At 46.5% G+C, this 22,577-nt stretch overlaps 1 protein-coding gene across 2 annotated transcripts; it reads right to left on the minus strand.

Moving 5' to 3' along the window:
* Positions 1–154: 154 nt before the first annotated feature.
* On the minus strand, positions 155–21,848 carry LOC120941694 (antibacterial peptide PMAP-37-like). Of its 2 annotated transcripts, XM_040355250.1 has the most exons (5): positions 21,537–21,737; positions 6,619–6,720; positions 6,009–6,080; positions 1,147–1,824; positions 155–1,112 (listed from the first exon to the last, which is right to left on the minus strand). In XM_040355250.1, exons 4-5 carry the CDS (start codon positions 1,394–1,396, stop codon positions 736–738), a joined length of 627 nt encoding a protein of 208 aa, XP_040211184.1. In that variant the 5' UTR covers positions 1,397–1,824; positions 6,009–6,080; positions 6,619–6,720; positions 21,537–21,737; the 3' UTR covers positions 155–735. The 2 variants fall into 2 exon arrangements, with proteins under 2 accessions (XP_040211184.1, XP_040211183.1); XM_040355249.1 differs by having other exon boundaries at positions 155–1,824; positions 21,537–21,848.
* Positions 21,849–22,577: the final 729 nt, after the last annotated feature.

Genomic DNA, 22,577 nt, shown 5'->3' on the forward strand with positions numbered 1-22,577 from the left:
TTGCATACTCGACGCGGAATTCAACGAAAACGCCACCTAGCGGCCGGCGGAAAAAATGCACCTAAGATCCGACGACGTACTAAGACGTACGCCTGTCGGTTCGATCCCAGATGCCGTCGTATCTTGTTTTGTAGATACAAAACAAAGATACGACGCGGGAAATTTAAAATTACGCCGGCGTTTCAAAAGATACGCCGGCGTAATTCTTTTGTGGATCTGCCCCTATATATTCAAACTTTTATTTATGATTTGCAGACACTTTAACATAAAAGGGGATACTCCCAGAGGGGGCGGTTCAGTCATTTACAGCCCTCAGCTCTTTAAATCAAAAAATTCTTACATATCGTACTTGATACTATTGTATCTTATTCTGCGCCTTAAAAGTCCCAAATTCAATTTCTTCATTTCCACTTTCTATAGTAGATAAGGAGATGAGGTCATAAAGCCCGCTTTCTATAGTAGATAATGAGATGATGTCATAAAGCCCGCCTTCTATAGTAGATAATGAGATGAGGTCATAAAGCCCGCCTTCTATAGTAGATAATGAGATGAGGTCATAAAGCCTGCCTTCTATAGTAGATAATGAGATGAGGTCATACAGCCCGCCTTCTATAGTAGATAATGAGATGAGGTCATAAAGCCGCCTTCTATAGTAGATAATGAGATGAGGTCATAAAGCCTGCCTTCTATAGTAGATAATGAGATGAGGTCATAAAGCCTGCCTTCTATAGTAGATTATGAGATGAGGTCATAAAGCCCGCCTTCTATAGTAGATAATGAGATGAGGTCATAAAGCCTGCCTTCTATAGTAGATAATGAGATGAGGTCATAAAGCCCGCCTTCTATAGTAGATAATGAGATGAGGTCATAAAGCCCGCCTTCTATAGTAGATAATGAGATGATGTCATAAAGCCCGCCTTCTATAGTAGATAATGAGCTGAGGTCATAAAGCCCGCCTTCTATAGTAGATAATGAGATGAGGTCATAAAGCCCGCCTTCTATAGTAGATAATGAGATGAGGTCATAAAGCCCGCCTTCTATAGTAGATAATGAGATGATGTCATAAAGCCCGCCTTCTATAGTAGATAATGAGCTGAGGTCATAAAGCCCGCCTTCTATAGTAGATAATGAGATCATAAAGCCCGCCTTCTATAGTAGATAATGAGATGAGGTCATAAAGCCCGCCTTCTATAGTAGATAATGAGATGAGGTCATAAAGCCCGCCTTCTATAGTAGATAATGAGATGAGGTCATAAAGCCCGCCTTCTATAGTAGATAATGAGATGAGGTCACTGAAATCACTGAACAGCCCCCTGTGGGAGTGACGGAAGGAATATAAAGCTAGATGTGTGAACGGACGGTTGTGCTCTTTCCTCCAATGGGAAGAACGGTCCATTTTGGGCAAAAGAGATGAAAGAAGCCAACATGTGGCCCCACCCACCAGACTCCACCAATAACTGAAATATATAAATTTGGGTAGACCGGTGCTCTGTAGTCCCCCCCCCCCCCCGTTTACTTTCTGGGGAATATGTCAATGATACAGCTCAGGCACAGAAGCCTTCCCAAGATGTCCCCATGGAACACCCTCCGTTCTTGGCTCTCTGATCGGCGATCCGCCCCGTCGCCCTCCTGACGGTCGTCGTGGAATTCTATCACTGTGTCTGGCAGGTCGTAATCGTCATCCTCATCCTCCGGGGACTTTTCCTCCTCCTCTGGAATCACTCGCTTTTCTGTAATGATGACGGTGCGCTCACGAGAAGGTCCTTTATGGTGGCCCCGCTCTCCTTCTGAAGACTTTGCGACAAGTCCTCCATCTTTATTATTCTGGTCACACGGGAACACAAGAGAATATTTGTCAACGTTTTAGTAAAGGGTCACTCCGCCCAAAACTGATATCTCAGGGTTTGTGGATTCTGGAGAGTTGAACCCCCCTGATAGTGTATTATATCTCTTGGGGGGCTACTTGATCCTTTATTTGGATCCTATCGCTGTATATTTGTTGGTGAACCATAATTATACAATCCGATCGTTTTGTGTGCAGTACATTTCATTTCTGTCCAACCACTTTTGAGCGCTGTCCATTAAGGGACCTAACCCTAACCCTGATCCTCTAACGCCAACCCTCTAATCCTAATTCTAACTTTATAACCCTAACACTAGTCCTAAACCTCCAAACCTAACTATAACCCTAACTCCATCCTTAACCTTCCAACCCAACTCTAATGCAAACCCTAACTCTAACCCTCACTTCAACCTTAACCCTAACTCTAACCCTAGCTCTAACCCTAACTCTAACCTTAGTTTTAGGGTTAGGGTTATAGTTAGGGCTGGGGGTTAAGGTCAGGGTTAATTGGGTAGGGTTAGAGTTATGGCTGGAGGGATAAGGTTAGTCTCAGTGGCATCTAGTGGTAATTTTTTTTTGGGGGGGGGCTCCGGCTCTAATCAGATGCTTCAAAAGAAAACCTGCCACTTTAATTCATGCGCCTGGGATCTTGGCCACCCCTGCCTACAACCCTAACTCTAACCCTAGCCCTAATCCTAACTCTAACTTTGACCCTCTAGCTCTAGACCTACCCCTCTAACATTGACTCAAACCTTAACCCTCCAACCCTGACTCAAAACCTAGCCCTAACTCTAACCTTAACCCCCAACCCTAACACTAACCTTATCCCTCCAGCCATAACTCTAACCCTACCCAATTAACCTTGACCTTAACCCCCAGCCCTAACTATAACCCTAACCCTAAAACTCTAACCCTAACTCTAACCTTAACCCTGCAACCCTAACTATAACCCCAACTAACCTTAACCCTAAAACTCTAACTCTAACCCTATAACTCTAACCTTAACCCTCCATCCCTAGCTCTACCCTTAACCCCAAAACCCTAACTCTAACCCTAACCCTTTAACTCTAACCTAACCCCAAATCTAACCTTAACTTTGAAACCTTACCTCTAACCCTAACCCTTTAACCTTAACCCTTCAATCCTAACCCTCAAGACCTAACTCTATCCCTATAACTCTAACCTTAACCCCCAACCCTAACACTAACCTTATCCCTCCAGCCATAACTCTAACCCTACCTAATTAACCCTGGCCTTAACCCTCAGCCCTAACTATAACCCTAACCCTAAAACTCTAACCCTAACTCTAACCTTAACCCTGCAACCCTAACTATAACCCTAACCCTAACTCTAACCTTAACCCTTTAACTCTAACCTTAACCCTCCATCCCTATCACTACCCTTAACCCTAACTCTAACCTTAACCCTTTAACTCTAACCTAACCCCAAATCTAACCTTAACTTTGAAACCTTACCTCTAACCCTAACCCTTTAACCTTAACCCTTCAATCCTAACCCTCAAGACCTAACTCTATCCCTATAACTCTAACCTTAACCCCCAACCCTAACACTAACCTTATCCCTCCAGCCATAACTCTAACCCTACCTAATTAACCCTGGCCTTAACCCTCAGCCCTAACTATAACCCTAACCCTAAAACTCTAACCCTAACTCTAACCTTAACCCTGCAACCCTAACTATAACCCTAACCCTAACTCTAACCTTAACCCTTTAACTCTAACCTTAACCCTCCATCCCTATCACTACCCTTAACCCTAACTCTAACCTTAACCCTTTAACTCTAACCTAACCCCAAATCTAACCTTAACTTTGAAACCTTACCTCTAACCCTAACCCTCTAACCTTAACCCTTCAATCCTAACCCTCTAGACCTATTTCTAACCCTATAACACTAACCTTAACCCTCCATCCCTAACTCTACCCTTAACCCTAAAACCCTAACTCTAAACCTTTAACCCTAACTCTAACCTTAACCCTTTATAACTCTAACCTAACCCCAAATCTTACCTTAACTTTGAAACCTTACCTCTAACCTTAACCCTTCAACCCTAACACTCTAGACCTAACCCTAACCCTCTAACCTTAACCCTTCAATCCTAACACTCTAGACCTAACTAAAACCCTAACCCTAACACTCTAGAACTAATCCTCTAACCTTAACCCTTCAACCCTAACCCTCTAGATCTAACCCTAACCCTCTAACTTTAACCCTTCAACCCTAACCCACTATATTTAACTATAACCCTCTAACCTTAACCCTTCAACCCTAACACTCTACACCTAACCCTAACCCTCTAACCGTAACCCTTCAACAATAACACTCTAGACCTAACTCTAACCCTAACCTTCTAACCTTAACTCTTCAACCCTAACCCTCTAGACCTAACCCTAACCCTCTAACTTTAACCCTTCAACCCTAACACTCTACACCTAACCCTAACCCTCTAACCGTAACCCTTCAACAATAACACTCTAGACCTAAGTCTTACCGTAAACTTCTAACCTTAACCCTTCAACCCTGATCCTCTAGACCTAACCCTAAGCCTCTAACCTTAACCCTTCAATCCTAACACTCTAGACCTAACTAAAACCCTAACCCTTCAACCCCAACACTCTAGAACTAATCCTCTAACCTTAACCCTTCAACCCTAACCCTCTAGATCTAACCTTAACCCTCTAACCTTAACCCTTCAACCCTAACACTCTACACCTAACCCTAACCCTCTAACCGTAACTCTTCAACCCTAACACTCTAGACCTAACTCTAGCCCTAACCTTCTAACCTTAACCCTTCAACCCTAACCCTCTAACTTTAAGCCTTCAACCCTAATCCTCTAGACCTAACCCTAAGCCTCTAACCTTAACCCTTCAACCCTAACCCTCTAGATCTAACTCTTAGGCCTCGTACACACGATAGGTTAACCAGAGGACAACGGTCTGATGGACCGTTTTCATCGGTCAAAACCGATCGTGTGTGGGCCCCATAGGTTATTTAACCATCGGTTAAAAAAAAGCCAACTTGCTTTGAATTTAACCGATGGATTCCTAACCGATGGGAAAAAAACGATCGTTTGTGGGCACAACCATCGGTTAAAAATCCGCTCATGCTCAGAATCAAGTCGACGCATGCTTGGAAGCATTGAACTTCGTTTTTTTCAGCACGTCGTGTGTTTTACGTCACCGCGTTCTGACACGATCGTTTTTTTAACCGATGGTGTTTAGGCGCGACGGACCATCAGTCAGCTTCATTGGTTAACCGATGAAAATGGTCCATCGGTCCGTTCTCATCAGGGCTTTACCCACTATATTTAACTATAACCCTCTAACCTTAACACTCTACACCTAACCCTAACCCTCTAACCGTAACCCTTCAACCCTAACACTCTAGACCTAACTCTAACCCTAACCTTCTAACCTTAACCCTTCAACTCTAATCCTCTAGACCTAGCCCTAATCCTCTAACCTTAACCCTTCGACCCTAACCCTCTAACTTTAACCCTTCAACCCTAATCCTCTAGACCTAGCCCTAAGCCTCTAACCTTAACCCTTCAACCCTAACCCTCTAACCTTAACCCTTCGACCCTAACCCTCTAACCTTAACCCTTCGACCCTAACCCTCTAACTTTAACCCTAACCCTCTAACCTTAACCCTTCGACCCTAACCCTCTAACTTTAACCCTTCAACCCTAATCCTCTTGACCTAACCCTAAGCCTCTAACCTTAACCCTTCAACCCTAACCCTCTAACTTTAACCCTTCAACCCTAATCCTCTAGACCTAGCCCTAAGCCTCTAACCTTAACCCTTCAACCCTAACCCTCTAACCTTAACCCTTCGACCCTAACCCTCTAACTTTAACCCTTCAACCCTAATCCTCTAGACCTAGCCCTAAGCCTCTAACCTTAACCCTTCAACCCTAACCCTCTAACCTTAACCCTTCGACCCTAACCCTCTAACTTTAACCCTTCAACCCTAATCCTCTTGACCTAACCCTAAGCCTCTAACCTTAACCCTTCAACCCTAACCCTCTAGATCTAACTCTAACCCTCCAACCCTAACTCTAACCCTATCTCTCTACCACTAACCCTAACAAAGTCTCTCAGTGTCTTCCTCCTGGTGGATCTCCTCCCTGTGGGACACACTCACCCCGTCTGCTATGTTCGTACAGATGACTGTGAAGTGATTTTCCTTCATCGAGGCCGTGCAGCTTTTCTCCACCTACATGGGAATACAATTGATAATATTTGGTAAATTAAAGTTCTGTATAATACAATTATTTTTGGATTACACTATTAATTACTATTAAGGTTTGTTAAGGGGTCAGTCCACCCACCAATAATATTTCAGCTTTGGATGGATGCAGGAGGTTTACCCCGCCAATCTGTTATGTTGTCCATGTGGAATCCTACTGTGCAGTGCAAGATGATTGCACCGCAATGCATTGTGTCACGATGTCTGTGTTACTGCGTCTAACAGAATAGACGTGCAACAAGAGTATCTGAATGAACCCAAAGGCCCCCTTCATACCTATGCAGGACAAAGTTACAATGTGTATTTTGTTCACTGCGGGAGGGGAGACTTAGGAAATGCTTCCCCCTGCCTGCAGCAGACGATGCCATTTTTTTGGCCTATGCAAAGTCACCGACTAGAGATCAATGACGGCTTTTTAATGATAAAAGGGGATCCTTTATTTAAAGTGGAGAGAGGGAAGGTCAGGTCATTGTTGTTCATGAAGGGGCGGAGTCACCACACTTACCCCTCCGGCTTTATAGTCACATCTCTCAGTCGTTTTATATTCAGATTTTTGACAAACTGTCTCCTTGATGGAGAATTTCACGTCGTTTGGTTCTTCGGGCTCCTGTATGGAACAGAGAATCACATCCTCAGTGTAAGGTCACATAGGGAAGAGGGGATATCTATATATCTGTATATATATATATAGATAGATAGATAGATAGATAGATAGATAGATAGATAGATAGATAGATAGATAGATAGATAGTCAAATAACTGAAACAAGTGTAGGGAAGAAAAGAATAAATAAACAATATAAATCATTCACAAAATAAATCAATGCATAAATAATAAACATGAATTTAAAAATAAATAATTAATTAAATAAGTAATTGATAAATACATAAATAAGTAGAAAAAATTAAAAGTATATATATATATATATATACATATATGTAAAAAAATAATTAATAAAGTAAATAAATAATAAAAATGAATATACAGAATATATATATATATATATATATATATATATATATATATATATATATATATATATATATATATATATATATATATATATACATAGAGTCAAATAACTGAAAAAAGTGTAGGGAAGAAACTAATAAACAAACAATACAAATCATTAATAAAATAAATCAATACATAAATAATAAACATGAATTAAAAAAGAAATAAAATCGATAAATACGTAAATTAATAATAAAAATGAAAATTATACATACATGGGGGTATCCCAGTGCGCATGCTCGAAATTAACCCGGAGCAAGCCAATGCTTCCGACGGTGACGTCATTCTACGCCAATCCCTATTCGCGAACGACTTACGCAAACGACGTAAAAATTTCAAAATTCTACGCGGGAAGGACGGCCATACTTAACATTGAGTACGCCTCATAACAGCAGCTTTAACTATACGCCGGAAAAAGCCGAACGCAAACGACGTAAAAAAATGCGCCGGCCGGACGTACGTTCGTGGATCGCCGTAACTAGCTAATTATCATACTCGACGCGGAATTAGACGGAAACGCCACCTAGCGGCCGCCGAAAAATTGCATCTTAGATCCGACGGCGTACTAAGACGTACGCCTGTCGGATCGACCCGAGATGCCGTCGTATCTTGTTTTGTGGATACAAAACAAAGATACGACGCGGGAAATTTAAAATTAATTAATTTAAAAGTAATTCTTTTGTGGATCTGCCCCAGAGTATGTAAAATAATAATAAATAAAATAATTATTAAAGTAAATAAATAATAAAGATTAATATACAGAATATATATATATATATATATATATATATATATATATATATATATATATATATATATATATATATATATATATATGTATATATATAAATAAATATAAGTAACTGGACCCCATGAATATTAGTTCAAGACCCCTGGAATAGGGCTTAGAATGGGGGTGGGAGCAAATTTAAGATTAGATACAGCCTGGAACTCTACTTTAAGCTATGATGGTAACTTATCGATCACATCTCATAATCTGACAGAAATCCGATCGTATTCACTAAACAAAGCCTCTCTCTGCTGCCGACTGAGGCTAAACGATCAATAATATCCCTCCCTGGCCGATCGACTGAGGTTGATCGCAACTGAATTTAAATTGAAGGAAAGTTATGGCGATTCGATTCGATGCCTTAGGGTGCATTCACACCACGATTTTGTCATCCTTTTTTTACTCACGATTTTTGCTTTTAAATCGTCCAAATCTGTATGGCAAAACGGATCCATTCACTGCCATTCATTAATTTAGGTCCCCAAGTGCATCCGATTTGATCCGCATACGATTTGATACGATTTAAAATCGTATCAAAAAACGTGTTTGCCCACGATTTTTGGTCCTGATTTGAAATCGTATTACAATCGGATGCGGATCAAATCGGATGCACTTGGGGACCTAAATAAAATCAATGGAAGTGAATGGATCCGTTTGCCATACGATTTCAAACCTACAATCGTGAGAACAGCAGGAGAAGTGAAGTGACAGCAAGCGACAGGAGAACTCTTCTAGCCCTCAGGGAAGATGAAGCTGATCTCTCCCTGGAGGACAGTCTATGATTGCCATGTTCGGCAGAATAAGCAGGACCATCGTTGTAGCGCCTGGTAATGACTTTTCCACTTTCTCTGCTGCTGCTACTGTCCCCAATGACCTGCACAATGAGATCTAGAAGAGTTCTCCTGTCGCTTGCTGTCACCATCACCTCCGGGCTACTCATGGTGGGAAACACAGGACCCCCTCTCCGTTCACAGCCGGATTCTCAACACACAAAAAGTGCCCAAAAAGTCCGCAGGGTGACAAGATATTCTCCGCTAACGCCGCCAATGTACTAAAGAGAACTGCTGCGATAAAGGTAAAACATTTGCCATGCTAATACAGTATTCCCTGCAGCCACAGAACTACATTTTCCGTTTAAGACCCCATTCACACCTTCGCGTTTTGTCGCATGTAGCGCGACGCGAACAAACGCCAGAGGGACAAAATACAATGTTAGTCAATGGGGATGGTTCACATCTGCACGCTGATGCGCCTAACGCGCATCGCCTGTAGTCAAAAGAAGTTCCGGACCCTTTTTTGTCGCGCAATACGCGCGATATGCGCGTATTTGAGCGTTTTTGGTTTTCCATTGAAATCAATGTAAAACGCCAGATACGCGTGTATTGCGCGACAACAAGCGTTTGCTACGGGCGTTTTGTCAATAGAACTTGTCGCCCATGCAGAAGATTAAAAAAATCTACCAACATAGCAACAAGTGATGAAAAGATGATAGTTTTTCCTATTGGCTAAAAAAAAAACGTCTAAGTACAAAAACGTCGGACAACGCTGTATGCAAACGCGCATATTAGCATGAATACGCGCGAAAAAAACGCCTAAAAAAAACGCCGGAAAACGACGCTATTGCCTACGCCTAGGTGTGAATGCAGCCTAAGGCCCCATTCACACCTAGGCGTTTTTACGCCTGAAGCGCACTGCTCACAAACGCCAGAGGGGAGAATTAACATTATTCCCTATGGTGACTGTTCACACCTGAACGCCTGAACGCCCAAACGCCTGTCGCGCGAAGCTCAAACAAGTCCCGGACCTTTTTTTGTCGCGCGTATCGTGCAGTTTGGGCGTATTTGAGCGTTTTTTTTCCCCATAGAAAGTAATGGGAAACGCGCGAATTGAGCGTATCGCGCGACAACGGGCGTTTGCTACGGGCGTTTCGTCGCTTTAATAAATAGAACTTGTCGCCCATGCAGAAGATTAAAAAAATCTACCATCATAGCAACAAGTGATGAAAAGATGATAATTTTTCCTATTGGCTAAAATAAATAACGCCGAAGTACAAAAACGTCGCACGACGCTGTATGCAAACGCGCAAGTACGCGCGACAAAACGCCAGAAAAAAACGCCCAAAAAAACGACCGACGCTCAGGTGTGAATGCAGCCTAAAAATACAATTACAATAATCGGATTTTTACTTCATTTGACAACAGCAGACTTTTATGGTTATCTATCTCCAAATGTTCTTTTTTGTAATTAAAATACAGTGATCAGCCGTAAGGATTTTGAAGCTGTTTCAGTAGTTCCGATATTAAATCCTCCAAAAATGTTACTTTAGAAGCAAGTACATTTAAAGTACACTGTGACAAACAGCGAGCAAGCAGGCTTTTATTGCAGAAGAGACATGCAACAAAATACAATGTTACAATGTTTATTGAAATTGTACTTATTCCAAAGGCAACATCTTCTCATTTACAGCCAATAGGGTGATAGCTCAATGTAAGTTTTGGGAACTTTGGGAAATGTATAAGCAGAGGGTAGAGGGATATATATTCTTAATTTATTTTTTATAAAAAAAACAAGCAAAGTGAAATTATTCAGTGAATTTATACATCAGATCGCACAAGTCTGTAAAAAAAAATCAATGACTGTTGTTTGATATAATGTTACTAATGCGAGACAACACAAATTACTAGGAACGGATTTGTTGGGAACCAGTTTATTGTATATTATGCTACAGAAAAGGAAACCTTGTTCTAAAAAAAAAAAAAAAAAACCTACATTATTTAAAATCAGGATCCGATTTTTTTTGACATACGATTACATACGATTTTGACAGATACGATTCCATCCGATTTAACGGTCCGTTTTTCGGATGGAAAAATCGTGATGTGAACCTAGCCTAAACGTTGATTTCAATTTGGCGCCGTGCAGGCCCGCGCGCTCGCGCCCCTGCCACAAGCTCCGTGACTGCGCCCGCGGGACCCGCCGTTTTTATTTAATTGTTGCTATCTTTTGGTTTATAGCGCAAAAAAATAAAAACCGCAGAGGTGATCAAATACCACCAAAGGAAATCTCTAATTGTGGGGAAAAAAAGGACGCCAGTTTTGTTTGGGAGTCACTTTGCATGACCGCGCAATTGTCTGTTGAAGCGACGCGGCACCGAATCGCAAAAAAAAGTGGCCCCCCGGTCATTGACCAGCAAAACGGTCCGGGGCTTAAGTCAAGGCTCGACAAACCCCCACGGGCGCCAGGTCGCAATTGCGACTAGAATTAGCAACCTGGGGCGGCACAGCTGGGCTAACCTGTCTCCCTTGTACGATCACGTTGGCTGCGCCGGCCCGGTAATTGAGGTCGCGGCTATGCAGCCTTCTGCAGGCCTCTGCAGGCCTCTGCTTCTTTCTGGAATCTTTCTGGAATCTGGCACTCTCTTGTGGTGGCCGTTGGTATTACAAGACAACCAGCAATGCTAATGGAGCTTCCTTGCCTGCGCAATTGTCAGTTAATGGCGACGCAGAGCCGAATCGCAAAAAAAGTGGCCCCTGGTCATTGGGCAGCCAAATCCTCCGGGGGCTGAAGTGGTTAATTTTCCCCATTAAAATAGACAAAAACGGAACAGAGATGCGATCGATCGACTTACAATCGTATCTCATCTATGGATTGAAATCGTATTGCCCTGTGTGTGTGTGACATATCAATGGAAAGGGGTTATTGATTGGATGTTGATTGTTTCAATCAGAACAGATTGATTGGAAAATAAAATTGTAAGTTATTGAAGAATGTATGGCGAGCAATTCAGTGGGTTGTTATAGATACAAAATGATACAAAATAATACAAATTGATACAAAATGATACAAAATAATACAAATTGATACAAAATGATACAAAATAATACACATTGGGCTAGATTCATGTACCTGCGCTTCTTCTTACGGCGGCGCAGCGTATCGTCTTTACGCTACGCCGCCGTAACTTACAGGAGCAAGTGCAGTATTCACAAAGCACTTGCTCCGTAAGCTGCGGCGGCGTAGCGTAAATGGGGCCGGCGTAAGCCCGCGTAATTCAAATGTGGAAGGGGGGGCGTGTTTTATGCTAATGTATGAAGACCTGACGTGATTGACGTGTTTTACGAACGGCGCATGCGCCGTCCGTGTACATATCCCACTGTGCATTGCTCCCAAGTACGCCGCAACGGCGTATTGGTTTCGACGTGAACGTAAATTACGTCCAGCCCTATTCGCGAACGACTTACGCAAACAACGTAAAAAATTCAAATTTCGAAGCGGGAACGACGTCCATACTTAACATTGGCTGCGCCTCCTAATAGCAGGAGCAACCTTACGCCGAAAAAGCCTAACATAAACAACGTAATTAAATTGCGCCGGCCGTACGTATGTTTGTGAATCGGCGAATCTAGGTAATTTGCATATTCTACGCTGAAAACAACGGAAGCGCCCCTAGCGGCCAACGTAATATTGCACACAATTATACGCCGTCGAATTCAAGTTACGTCGGCGGAGGAAGCCTATTTTTTGAGCGTATCTGCCTTTGAGAATCGGCGTAAAGATACGACGGCGCAGATTTGAAATTACGGTGGCGTATCTGGAGATACGCCGCCGTAAAAGCTACCTGAATCTACCCCATTGATACAAAATGATACAAAATGATACAAAATTATACAAAATAACTTGTATAGTAAATAGTAAGATCCTCGTGATTTCGTCAGAATTGCGCCCGTCGCAGATTATTATCTGATCACTTCCCCAGAATGAGGAACTCGGATCAGGAAACGTTCAATCTGGGAAAAACCACCGAATGACGTTCGTTTTTTTTTGTTGCGTCACAATCGGGGTGATGAAATATATATATATATTTTTTTTAGAGAAAGGCGGTTCAGGTCACTTCTCCCGAGTTATGTGTGAAGCGCCAAATGTTACAAAACCTCCTGTGATGCAACCGGCGACAATCTCTATTGTCTGAAAGCGAAACGTCGTTATTAACCACTTAAGGACCGGACCAATATGCTGCTAAATGCCCAAAGGCGTTTTTACAATTCGGCACTGCGTCGCTTTAACAGACAATTGCGCGGTCGTGCGACGTGGCTCCCAAACAAAATTGGCGTCCTTTTTTCCCCACAAATAGAGCTTTCTTTTGGTGGTATTTGATCACCTCTGCGGTTTTTATTTTTTGCGCTATAAACAAAAATAGAGCGACAATTTTGAAAAAAATTCAATATTTTTTACTTTTTGCTGTAATAAATATCCCCCAAAAATATATATAAAAAAAATTTCCTCAGTTTAGGGCGATACGTATTCTTCTACCTATTTTTGGTAAAAAAAAATCGCAATAAGCGTTTATCGATTGGTTTGCGCAAAATTTATAGCGTTTACAAAATAGGGGATAGTTTTATTGCATTTTTATAAAAAATAATTGTTTTACTACTAATGGCGGCGATCAGCGTTTTTTTTTCGTGACTGCGACATTATGGCGGACACTTCGGACAATTTTGACACATTTTTGGGACCATTGTAATTTTCACAGCAAAAAATGCATTTAAGTTGCATTGTTTATTGTGAAAATGACAGTTGCAGTTTGGGAGATAACCACAGGGGGCGCTGTAGGAGTTAGGGTTCACCTAGTGTGTGTTTACAACTGTAGGGGGGTGTGGCTGTAGGACTGACGCCATCGATCGAGTCTCCCCTATAAAAGGGATGACACGATCGATACGCCGCCACAGTGAAGCACGGGGAAGCCGTGTTTACATACGGCTCTCCCCGTTCTTCAGCTCCGGGGAGCGATCGCGACGGAGCGGCTATAAACGAATAGCCGCGCCGTCATCACGGATCGCTGCCCGCGGGAATCCGACCGCCGCACGCAGCGGGGGGGGGGGGGTCCCGATCAGACCCCCGACCCGCTAGAATGCAGGGACGTATATATACGCCCATCTGCCTGTACGTGCCATTCTGTGGACGTAAATAGGCGTGCGGCGGGCGTTACGTGGTTAATTGTTGTTAAAGGGGAACTCCGGGCCGGATACGGGAGACGTCAAATGACCGCAGCTTTGTGATCGTTAACCACTTGCTTACCGGGAACTTTCACCCCCTTCCTGCCCAGGACAATTCTCAGCTTTCAGCGCTGTCACTCTTTGAATGACAATTACACGGTCATGCTACGTTGTACACATCGGACATTTTTATCATTTTTTCCCCACAGATAGAGAGATTTCTATTGGTGATATTTAATTGCTGCTGATTTTTTATTTTTAGCTAAATAAAACAAAAAAGGACTGAAAATTTGGAAAAACAAACAAACTGTTTCATAGTTTGTTATAACATTTTTCTCCCTCACTGATGAAGCTGCACTTATGAGCACTGATAGGTGGCACTGAGAGGTGGCACTGATGGTTGGCACTGATGGGCACTCATAAGGCAGCACTAATGGGCACTGAGAGGTGGCACTGATGGTTGGCACTGATGGGCACTGATAAGGCAGCACTAATGGGCACTGATAGGTGGAACTGAGAGGTGGCACTGATGGGTGGCACTGAAGGGCACTGATAGGTGGCACTGATGATCACTGAGGGGGCACTGGTAGGTGACACTGATTTTGGCACTGATTATGAGACACTGATGGGCATTGATGAATGGCACTGGTGGGCATTGATAGGTGGCACTGTGGGCACTGGTAGCTGGCACTGGTGGGTACTTATAGGTGGCACTGGTATCTGGCACTGGTGGGTACTGATACATGGCACTGGTTGCTGGCACTGGTGGGTACTAATAGGTGCACTGGTAGGTGGCACAGTGGGCACTGGCAGCTGACACTGGTGGGCTTTCTGGGTGGCACTGTGGGCACTGGTAGGTGGCACTGTGGGCACTGGTAGCTTGCACTGGTGGGTACTGATAGGTGACACTGGTATCTGGCACTGGTGGGTACTGATGGGTGGCACTGATGGTTGGCACGGATGGGTGACACTAAACTGCACTGATGATCACTGATGGGGGGCACTGGTAGGCACTGGTAGGTGACACTGATCTTTGGCACTGATTATGAAACACTGATGGGCATTGATGGGTGGCACTGGTGGGCATTGATGGGAGGCACTGTGGGCACTGGTATGTGGCACTGTAGGCACTGGTAGCTGGTACTAGTGGGTACTGATAGGTGGCACTGGTAGCTGGCACTGGTGGGTACTGATGGGTGGCACTGATGGTTGGCACGGATGGGTGACACTAAAAGGCACTGATAGGTGGCACTGATGATCACTGATGGGGGGCACTGGTAGGTGACTCTGATCTTTGGCATTGATTATGAAACACTGATGGCCATTGATGGGTGGCACTGTAGGCACTGGTAGGTGGCACTGTGGGCACTGGTAGCTGGCACTGGTGGGTACTGATAGGTGGCACTTGTATTTGGCACTGGTGGGTACTGATGGGTGGCACTGATGGTTGGCACGGATGAGTGACACTAAAGGGCACTGATGATCACTGATGGGGGCACTGGTAGGCACTGGTAGGTGACACTGATCTTTGGCACTGATTATGAAACACTGATGGGCATTGATGGGTGGCACTGATGGGCATTGATGGGTGGCACTGTGGGCACTGGTAGCTGGCACTGGTGGGTACTGATAGGTGGCACTGGTATCTGGCACTGGTGGGTACTGATGAGTGGCACTGATGGTTGGCACGGATGGGTGACACTAAAGGGCACTGATGGTCACTGATGGGGGGCACTGGTAGGCACTGGTAGGTGACACTGATCTTTGGCACTGATTATGAAACACTCATGGGCATTGATGGGTGGCACTGATGGGCATTGATGGGTGGCACTGTGGGCACTGGTAGCTGGCACTAGTGGGTACTGATAGGTGGGACTGGTAGCTGGCACTGGTGGGTACTGATGGGTGGCACTGATGGTTGGCATGGATGGGTGACACTAAAGGGCACTGATAGGTGGCACTGATGATAACTGATGGGGGGCACTGGTAGGTGACACTGATCTTTGGCACTGATTATGAAACACTAATGGGCATTGATGGGTGGCACTGTAGGCACTGGTAGGTGGCACTGTGGGCACTGGTAGCTGGCACTGGTGGGTACTGATAGGTGGCACTGGTAGCTGGCACTGGTGGGTACTGATAGGTGGCACTGGTAGCTGGCACTGGTGGGTACTGATAGGTGGCACTGGTAGCTGGCACTGGTGGGTACTGATAGGTGGCACTGGTAGGTGGCACAGTGGGCACTGGCAGCTGACACTGGTGGGCATTCTGTGTGCGGGACCGATGTCCTTCTCACATAAACCGGTGATCGGCTTTTTTTTACCAATTACCGAGTTTCTGTTTACAACACATGATCCGCCGTCATTGGCTGACAGCTGATCACGTGGTAAGGGGTCGGGATCAAGGGAGGGAGGGGCCTGGCAGGGTGCTGTAGGTCTCTATGCAATGCAGGGAGATCATGGCTGGTGGGAGGGGCCTGGCAGGGGGCTGTAGGTCTCTATGCAATGCAGGGAGATCATGGCTGGTGGGAGGGGCCTGGCATGGTGCTGTAGGTCTCTATGCAATGCGGGGAGTTCATGGCTGGTGGGAGGGGCCGGAAAGGGTGCGGTAGGTCTCTATGCAATGCAGGGAGATCATGGCTGGTGGGAGGAGCCGGCAGGGTGCGGTAGGTCTCTATGCAATGCAGGGAGATCATGGCTGGTGGGAGGGGCCGGAAAGGGTGCGGTAGGTCTCTATGCAATGCAGGCAGATCATGGCTGGTGGGAGGGGCCTGGCAGGGGGCTGTAGGTCTCTATGCAATGCAGGGAGATCATGGCTGATGGGAGGGGCCGGAAAGGGTGCGGTAGGTCTCTATGCAATGCAGGGAGATCATGGCTGGTGGGAGGAGCCGGCAGGGTGCGGTAGGTCTCTATGCAATGCAGGGAGATCATGGCTGGTGGGAGGAGCCGGCAGGGTGCGGTAGGTCTCTATGCAATGCAGGGAGATCATGGCTGGTGGGAGGAGCCGGCAGGGTGCGGTAGGTCTCTATGCAATGCAGGGAGATCATGGCTGATGGGAGGGGCCGGAAAGGGTGCGGTAGGTCTCTATGCAATGCAGGGAGATCATGGCTGGTGGGAGGAGCCGGCAGGGTGCGGTAGGTCTCTACGCAATGCGGGGAGATCATGGCTGGTGGGAGGGGCCGGCAGGATACTGTGCAGAGCTTCCTTAAAACATCCCGGGACTCCTCTCAGGAGCCCTCCTCGGTCCTGATTCAAGCAGTGGGCGGGATCATGGGAGGAGTTATGCAAATAGCACAACACCTTGGTGGGTGGGTGTCAGTCTGGAGGAGTGGGCGTTCCTAGGAAGGTTGTATTCGCATGCGGACCTCCCTAGATAACGCCCACATGTGATGCTGAACCTCTATGATGGAAAGATCGGCATTCCAACGAATAAAAGGGGCGAGCGATTGAAGGGAGGAAAAGTCTAGATGATGCTGGACGTCCTCCAGCCAGGAAAAATGGGGCGGGGCTCTGTCTGACTTGCTGAAGCTTCTAATGCACATGGTGAGAAGCTCACAGTGTGCAGTGAAATCAGAGGAAACCATTTCAGTGCCAGGTAAAAAAAAAGTTTTTTTGGGGGGGGGATTTGTGTTATGAAGGGGGGCTTGTGCTTTATCAGGGTACATTTGGTGAGATTCATGTTAGGAGGGTGGGGGGGGGGGGGGATTTAGCGGTATTTGTGCTGAAAAGGACATTTTTTTTGGGGGGGGGGGATTTGTGTTAGGAAGGGGGATTTAGGGAGGAGGATTTGCACTAGGAGGGATGATTGAGGGGATTTGTGCTAGGGGGGGGGGGGGTTGGGGGGATTTGGGTTAGCATGGGGAGATTTAAGGGGATTTGTGCTAGGATGGGGGAATTTGCGGGGATTTGCGCTAGGATGGATGTTTGGGGGGATTTGTGTTAGCATGGGGATATTTTAGGGGATTTGTGCTAGGAGGGATGATTGGGGGGATTTGTGCTAGGAGGGATGATTGGGGGGATTTGTGCTAGGAGGGATGATTGGGGGGATTTGTGCTAGGAGGGATGATTGGGGGGATTTGTGCTAGGAGGGATGATTGGGGGGATTTGTGCTAGGAGGGATGATTGGGGGCATTTGTGCTAGGATGGGGAATTTTGGGGGGATTTGTGATAGGATGGGGAGATCTGGGGGAATTTGCCCTAGGGGGGATGATTGGGAGGATTTGTGCTAGGAAGGGGAATTTGGAGGGGGGGGGTTGTGCTAGGAGGGATGATCAGGGGAATTTGTGCTAGGATGGGGAAATTTGGGGGGGATTTGTGCTATGGGGATGATTGGGGGGATTTGTGTTAAGATGGGGACATTTGGGGGGATTTGTGCTAGGAGGGATGATTGGGGGGATTTGTGCTAGGAGGGATGATTGGGGGGATTTGTGCTAGGAGGGATGATTGGGGGGATTTGTGCTAGGAAGGATGATTGGGGGGATTTGTGCTAGGGTGGGGAATTGGGGGGGGGGGGTTGTGCTAGTAGGGATGATTGGGGGGATTTGTGCTAGAATGGGGGAATTTGGGGGATTTGTGCTAGAAGGAGAAATTTGGGGGGATTTGTGCTAGGGGGGATGATTGGGGGGATTTGTGCTAGGAGGGATGATTGGGGGGATTTGGGTTAGCATGGGGACATTTGAGGGGATTTGTGCTAGGAGGGATGATTGGGGGGACTTGTGCTAGGGGGGATTTGTGCTATGGGGATGATTGGGGGGATTTGTGTTAAGATGGGGACATTTGGGGGGATTTGTGCTAGGGGGGATGATTGGGGGGATTTGTGCTAGGAGGGATGATTGGGGGGATTTGGGTTAAGATGGGGACATTTGGGGGGATTTGTGCTAGGAGGGATGATTGGGGGGATTTGTGCTAGGGGGGGGGGGGATTGGGGGGATTTGGGTTAGCATGGGGAGATTTAAGGGGATTTGTGCTAGGATGGGGGAATTTGCGGGGATTTGCGCTAGGTTGGATGTTTGGGGGGATTTGTGTTAGCATGGGGATATTTTAGGGGATTTGTGCTAGGAGGGATGATTGGGGGGATTTGTGCTAGGAGGGATGATTGGGGGCATTTGTGCTAGGATGGGGAATTTTGGGGGGATTTGTGATAGGATGGGGAGATCTGGGGGAATTTGCCCTAGGGGGGATGATTGGGAGGATTTGTGCTAGGAAGGGGAATTTGGAGGGGGGGGGGGTTGTGCTAGGAGGGATGATCAGGGGAATTTGTGCTAGGATGGGGAAATTTGGGGGGGATTTGTGCTAGGGGGGATGAGTGCTATGGGGATGATTGGGGGGATTTGTGTTAAGATGGGGACATTTGGGGGGATTTGTGCTAGGGGGGATGATTGGGGGGATTTGTGCTAGGAGGGATGATTGGGGGGATTTGTGCTAGAAGGGATGATTGGGGGGATTTGTGCTAGGAAGGATGATTGGGGGGATTTGTGCTAGGGTGGGGAATTGGGGGGGGGGGATGTGCTAGTAGGGATGATTGGGGGGATTTGTGCTAGAATGGGGGAATTTGGGGGATTTGTGCTAGAAGGAGAAATTTGGGGGGATTTGTGCTAGGGGGGATGATTGGGGGGATTTGTGCTAGGAGGGATGATTGGGGGGATTTGGGTTAGCATGGGGACATTTGAGGGGATTTGTGCTAGGAGGGATGATTGGGGGGATTTGTGCTAGGAGGGATGATTGGGGGGACTTGTGCTAGGGGGGATGCTTGGGGGGATTTGTGCTAGGAGGGATGATTGGGGGGATTTGGGTTAGCATGGGGACATTTGAGGGGATTTGTGCTAGGAGGGATGATTGGGGGGACTTGTGCTAGGGGGGATTTGTGCTATGGGGATGATTGGGGGGATTTGTGTTAAGATGGGGACATTTGGGGGGATTTGTGCTAGGGGGGATGATTGGGGGGATTTGTGCTAGGAGGGATGATTGGGGGGATTTGGGTTAAGATGGGGACATTTGGGGGGATTTGTGCTAGGAGGGATGATTGGGGGGATTTGTGCTAGGGGGGGGGGGGTGATTGGGGGGATTTGGGTTAGCATGGGGAGATTTAAGGGGATTTGTGCTAGGATGGGGGAATTTGCGGGGATTTGCGCTAGGATGGATGTTTGGGGGGATTTGTGTTAGCATGGGGATATTTTAGGGGATTTGTGCTAGGAGGGATGATTGGGGGGATTTGTGCTAGGAGGGATGATTGGGGGCATTTGTGCTAGGATGGGGAATTTTGGGGGGATTTGTGATAGGATGGGGAGATCTGGGGGAATTTGCCCTAGGGGGGATGATTGGGAGGATTTGTGCTAGGAAGGGGAATTTGGAGGGGGGGGGGTTGTGCTAGGAGGGATGATCAGGGGAATTTGTGCTAGGATGGGGAAATTTGGGGGGGATTTGTGCTAGGGGGGATGAGTGCTATGGGGATGATTGGGGGGATTTGTGTTAAGATGGGGACATTTGGGGGGATTTGTGCTAGGGGGGGTGATTGGGGGGATTTGTGCTAGAAGGGATGATTGGGGGGATTTGTGCTAGGAGGGATGATTGGGGGGATTTGTGCTAGGAAGGATGATTGGGGGGATTTGTGCTAGGGTGGGGAATTGGGGGGGGGGGGGGTTGTGCTAGTAGGGATGATTGGGGGGATTTGTGCTAGAATGGGGGAATTTGGGGGATTTGTGCTAGAAGGAGAAATTTGGGGGGATTTGTGCTAGGAGGGATGATTGGGGGGATTTGTGCTAGGAGGGATGATTGGGGGGATTTGTGCTAGGAAGGATGATTGGGGGGATTTGTGCTAGGGTGGGGAATTGGGGGGGGGGGGGTTGTGCTAGTAGGGATGATTGGGGGGATTTGTGCTAGAATGGGGGAATTTGGGGGATTTGTGCTAGAAGGAGAAATTTGGGGGGATTTGTGCTAGGAGGGATGATTGGGGGGATTTGTGCTAGGAGGGATGATTGGGGGGATTTGTGCTAGGAAGGATGATTGGGGGGATTTGTGCTAGGAGGATGATTGGGGGGATTTGTGCTAGGAGGGATGATTGGGGGGATTTGTGCTAGGAGGAATGATTGAGGGGATTTGTGTTAGCATGGGAAGATTTGGTGGGATTTATGCTAGGGGGGATGATTGGAGGGATTTGTGCTAGAAGGAGAAATTTGGGGGATTTTGTGCTAGGAGGGATGATCGGGGGGATTTGTGCTAGGATGGGGAAATTTCGAGGGGATTTGTGCTAGGAGGGATGATTGGGGGGATTTGTGCTAGGGTGGGGAATTTGGGGGGGGGGGGTTGTGCTAGGAGGGATTATTGGGGGGATTTGTGCTAGTAGGGATGATTGGGGGGATTTGTGCTAGGAAGGACGATAGGGGGGATTTGTGCTAGGAGGGATGATTGGGGGGATTTGTGCTAGGAAGGACGATAGGGGGGATTTGTGCTAGGAGGGATGATAGGGGGGATTTGTGCTAGGAGGGGTGATTGGGGGGATTTGTGCTAGGAGGGATGATTGGGGGGATTTGTGCTAGGAAGGATGATTGGGGGGGGGGGATTTATGTTAGGAGGGGAAATTTGCTGCCTGTAAAGGTATGGTCAGTATGTCAGTGACCACCGTACTCACCGTCTTCCCTCCATCCTCATCCGCAAGCAATGTGAACACAAACTCCGAGTCGGATCCTTTGTTGTAATTGGCGACGGCCTCCGATATCAGTTCAGAGTGACCGGCGGCAAGCGCGGCCCACGGTAACGGTGCCGAATCGATGACCGGACCCAGACCTAGTGCTATGAGTGCCCAGAGGACGGCTGCCATCTTCACGGTCTCCGCTCTGCGCCCGCTGTGATGGTTGGCACTGCGAGGCGTCTTGTTTTGTTTGTCACTCCAGCCCCCTTCTACCGGTACCAACAAATCTCCTTCCATTCACAGCAATCTGAGCGAGACGTCGTCAATGTACCCAACAAAGACACGGAGCTTAGAGATTAACAAAACACGCTGATCCCTCACCTGTGCGTGCTTGGCACCGATCTACGCCTGATCCGGAGGGCAGCCATGGGTATGGTGTGTCGGTGAACCGGCTAATGCTAAACCACAAAACCATCTATAGAATCTACAGAAAAGTTGCATCACTAAAGGGCTCATTTACACGTCTTCGACCTTAAAGCACCTTCATCACTTTACATCATGTTTGATGCTTTTTTGAAGCTTTAATGAAGCTTGGCAAATGCCCTGTGTGTGTTGATTTTCTATTTGTTTTAAAGGGGCCCAGTAAAACCCCAGCTTAGTAGTACCCCCATTCAGCAGGTCCCCAGCTCATTAGCACCCCCTGTTTAGAAGATCTAAGGCTTTGTAGTACCCTCCTTCACTAGTAGTAGTAGTAACTCCAATTTTACTGATCTCCTGCTCAGTAGTACCCCCAGCTCTGCTGATGCTCCCTACAGTAGTACCCCAACATTGCTGATTTCCCACTTAGTAGTAACCCCCAGCTCTGCTGATTCACCCAGGAAGGATATTAGAATGGTGGCTTGGTGGTGTTGCCTGGAAGGATATTTGAACGGTGTTGCGGTGGTGCTATCTTGAAGAATGCTAGAATGAGGGTGTGGTGGCACTATCTAGAAAGATATTAGAATGGTGGGGTGATAGAACTGTCTGGAAGGATATTAGAAT

This window comes from Rana temporaria, chromosome 5, assembly GCF_905171775.1.
Source record: "Rana temporaria chromosome 5, aRanTem1.1, whole genome shotgun sequence".
NCBI classification, from domain to species: Eukaryota; Metazoa; Chordata; class Amphibia; order Anura; family Ranidae; genus Rana; species Rana temporaria.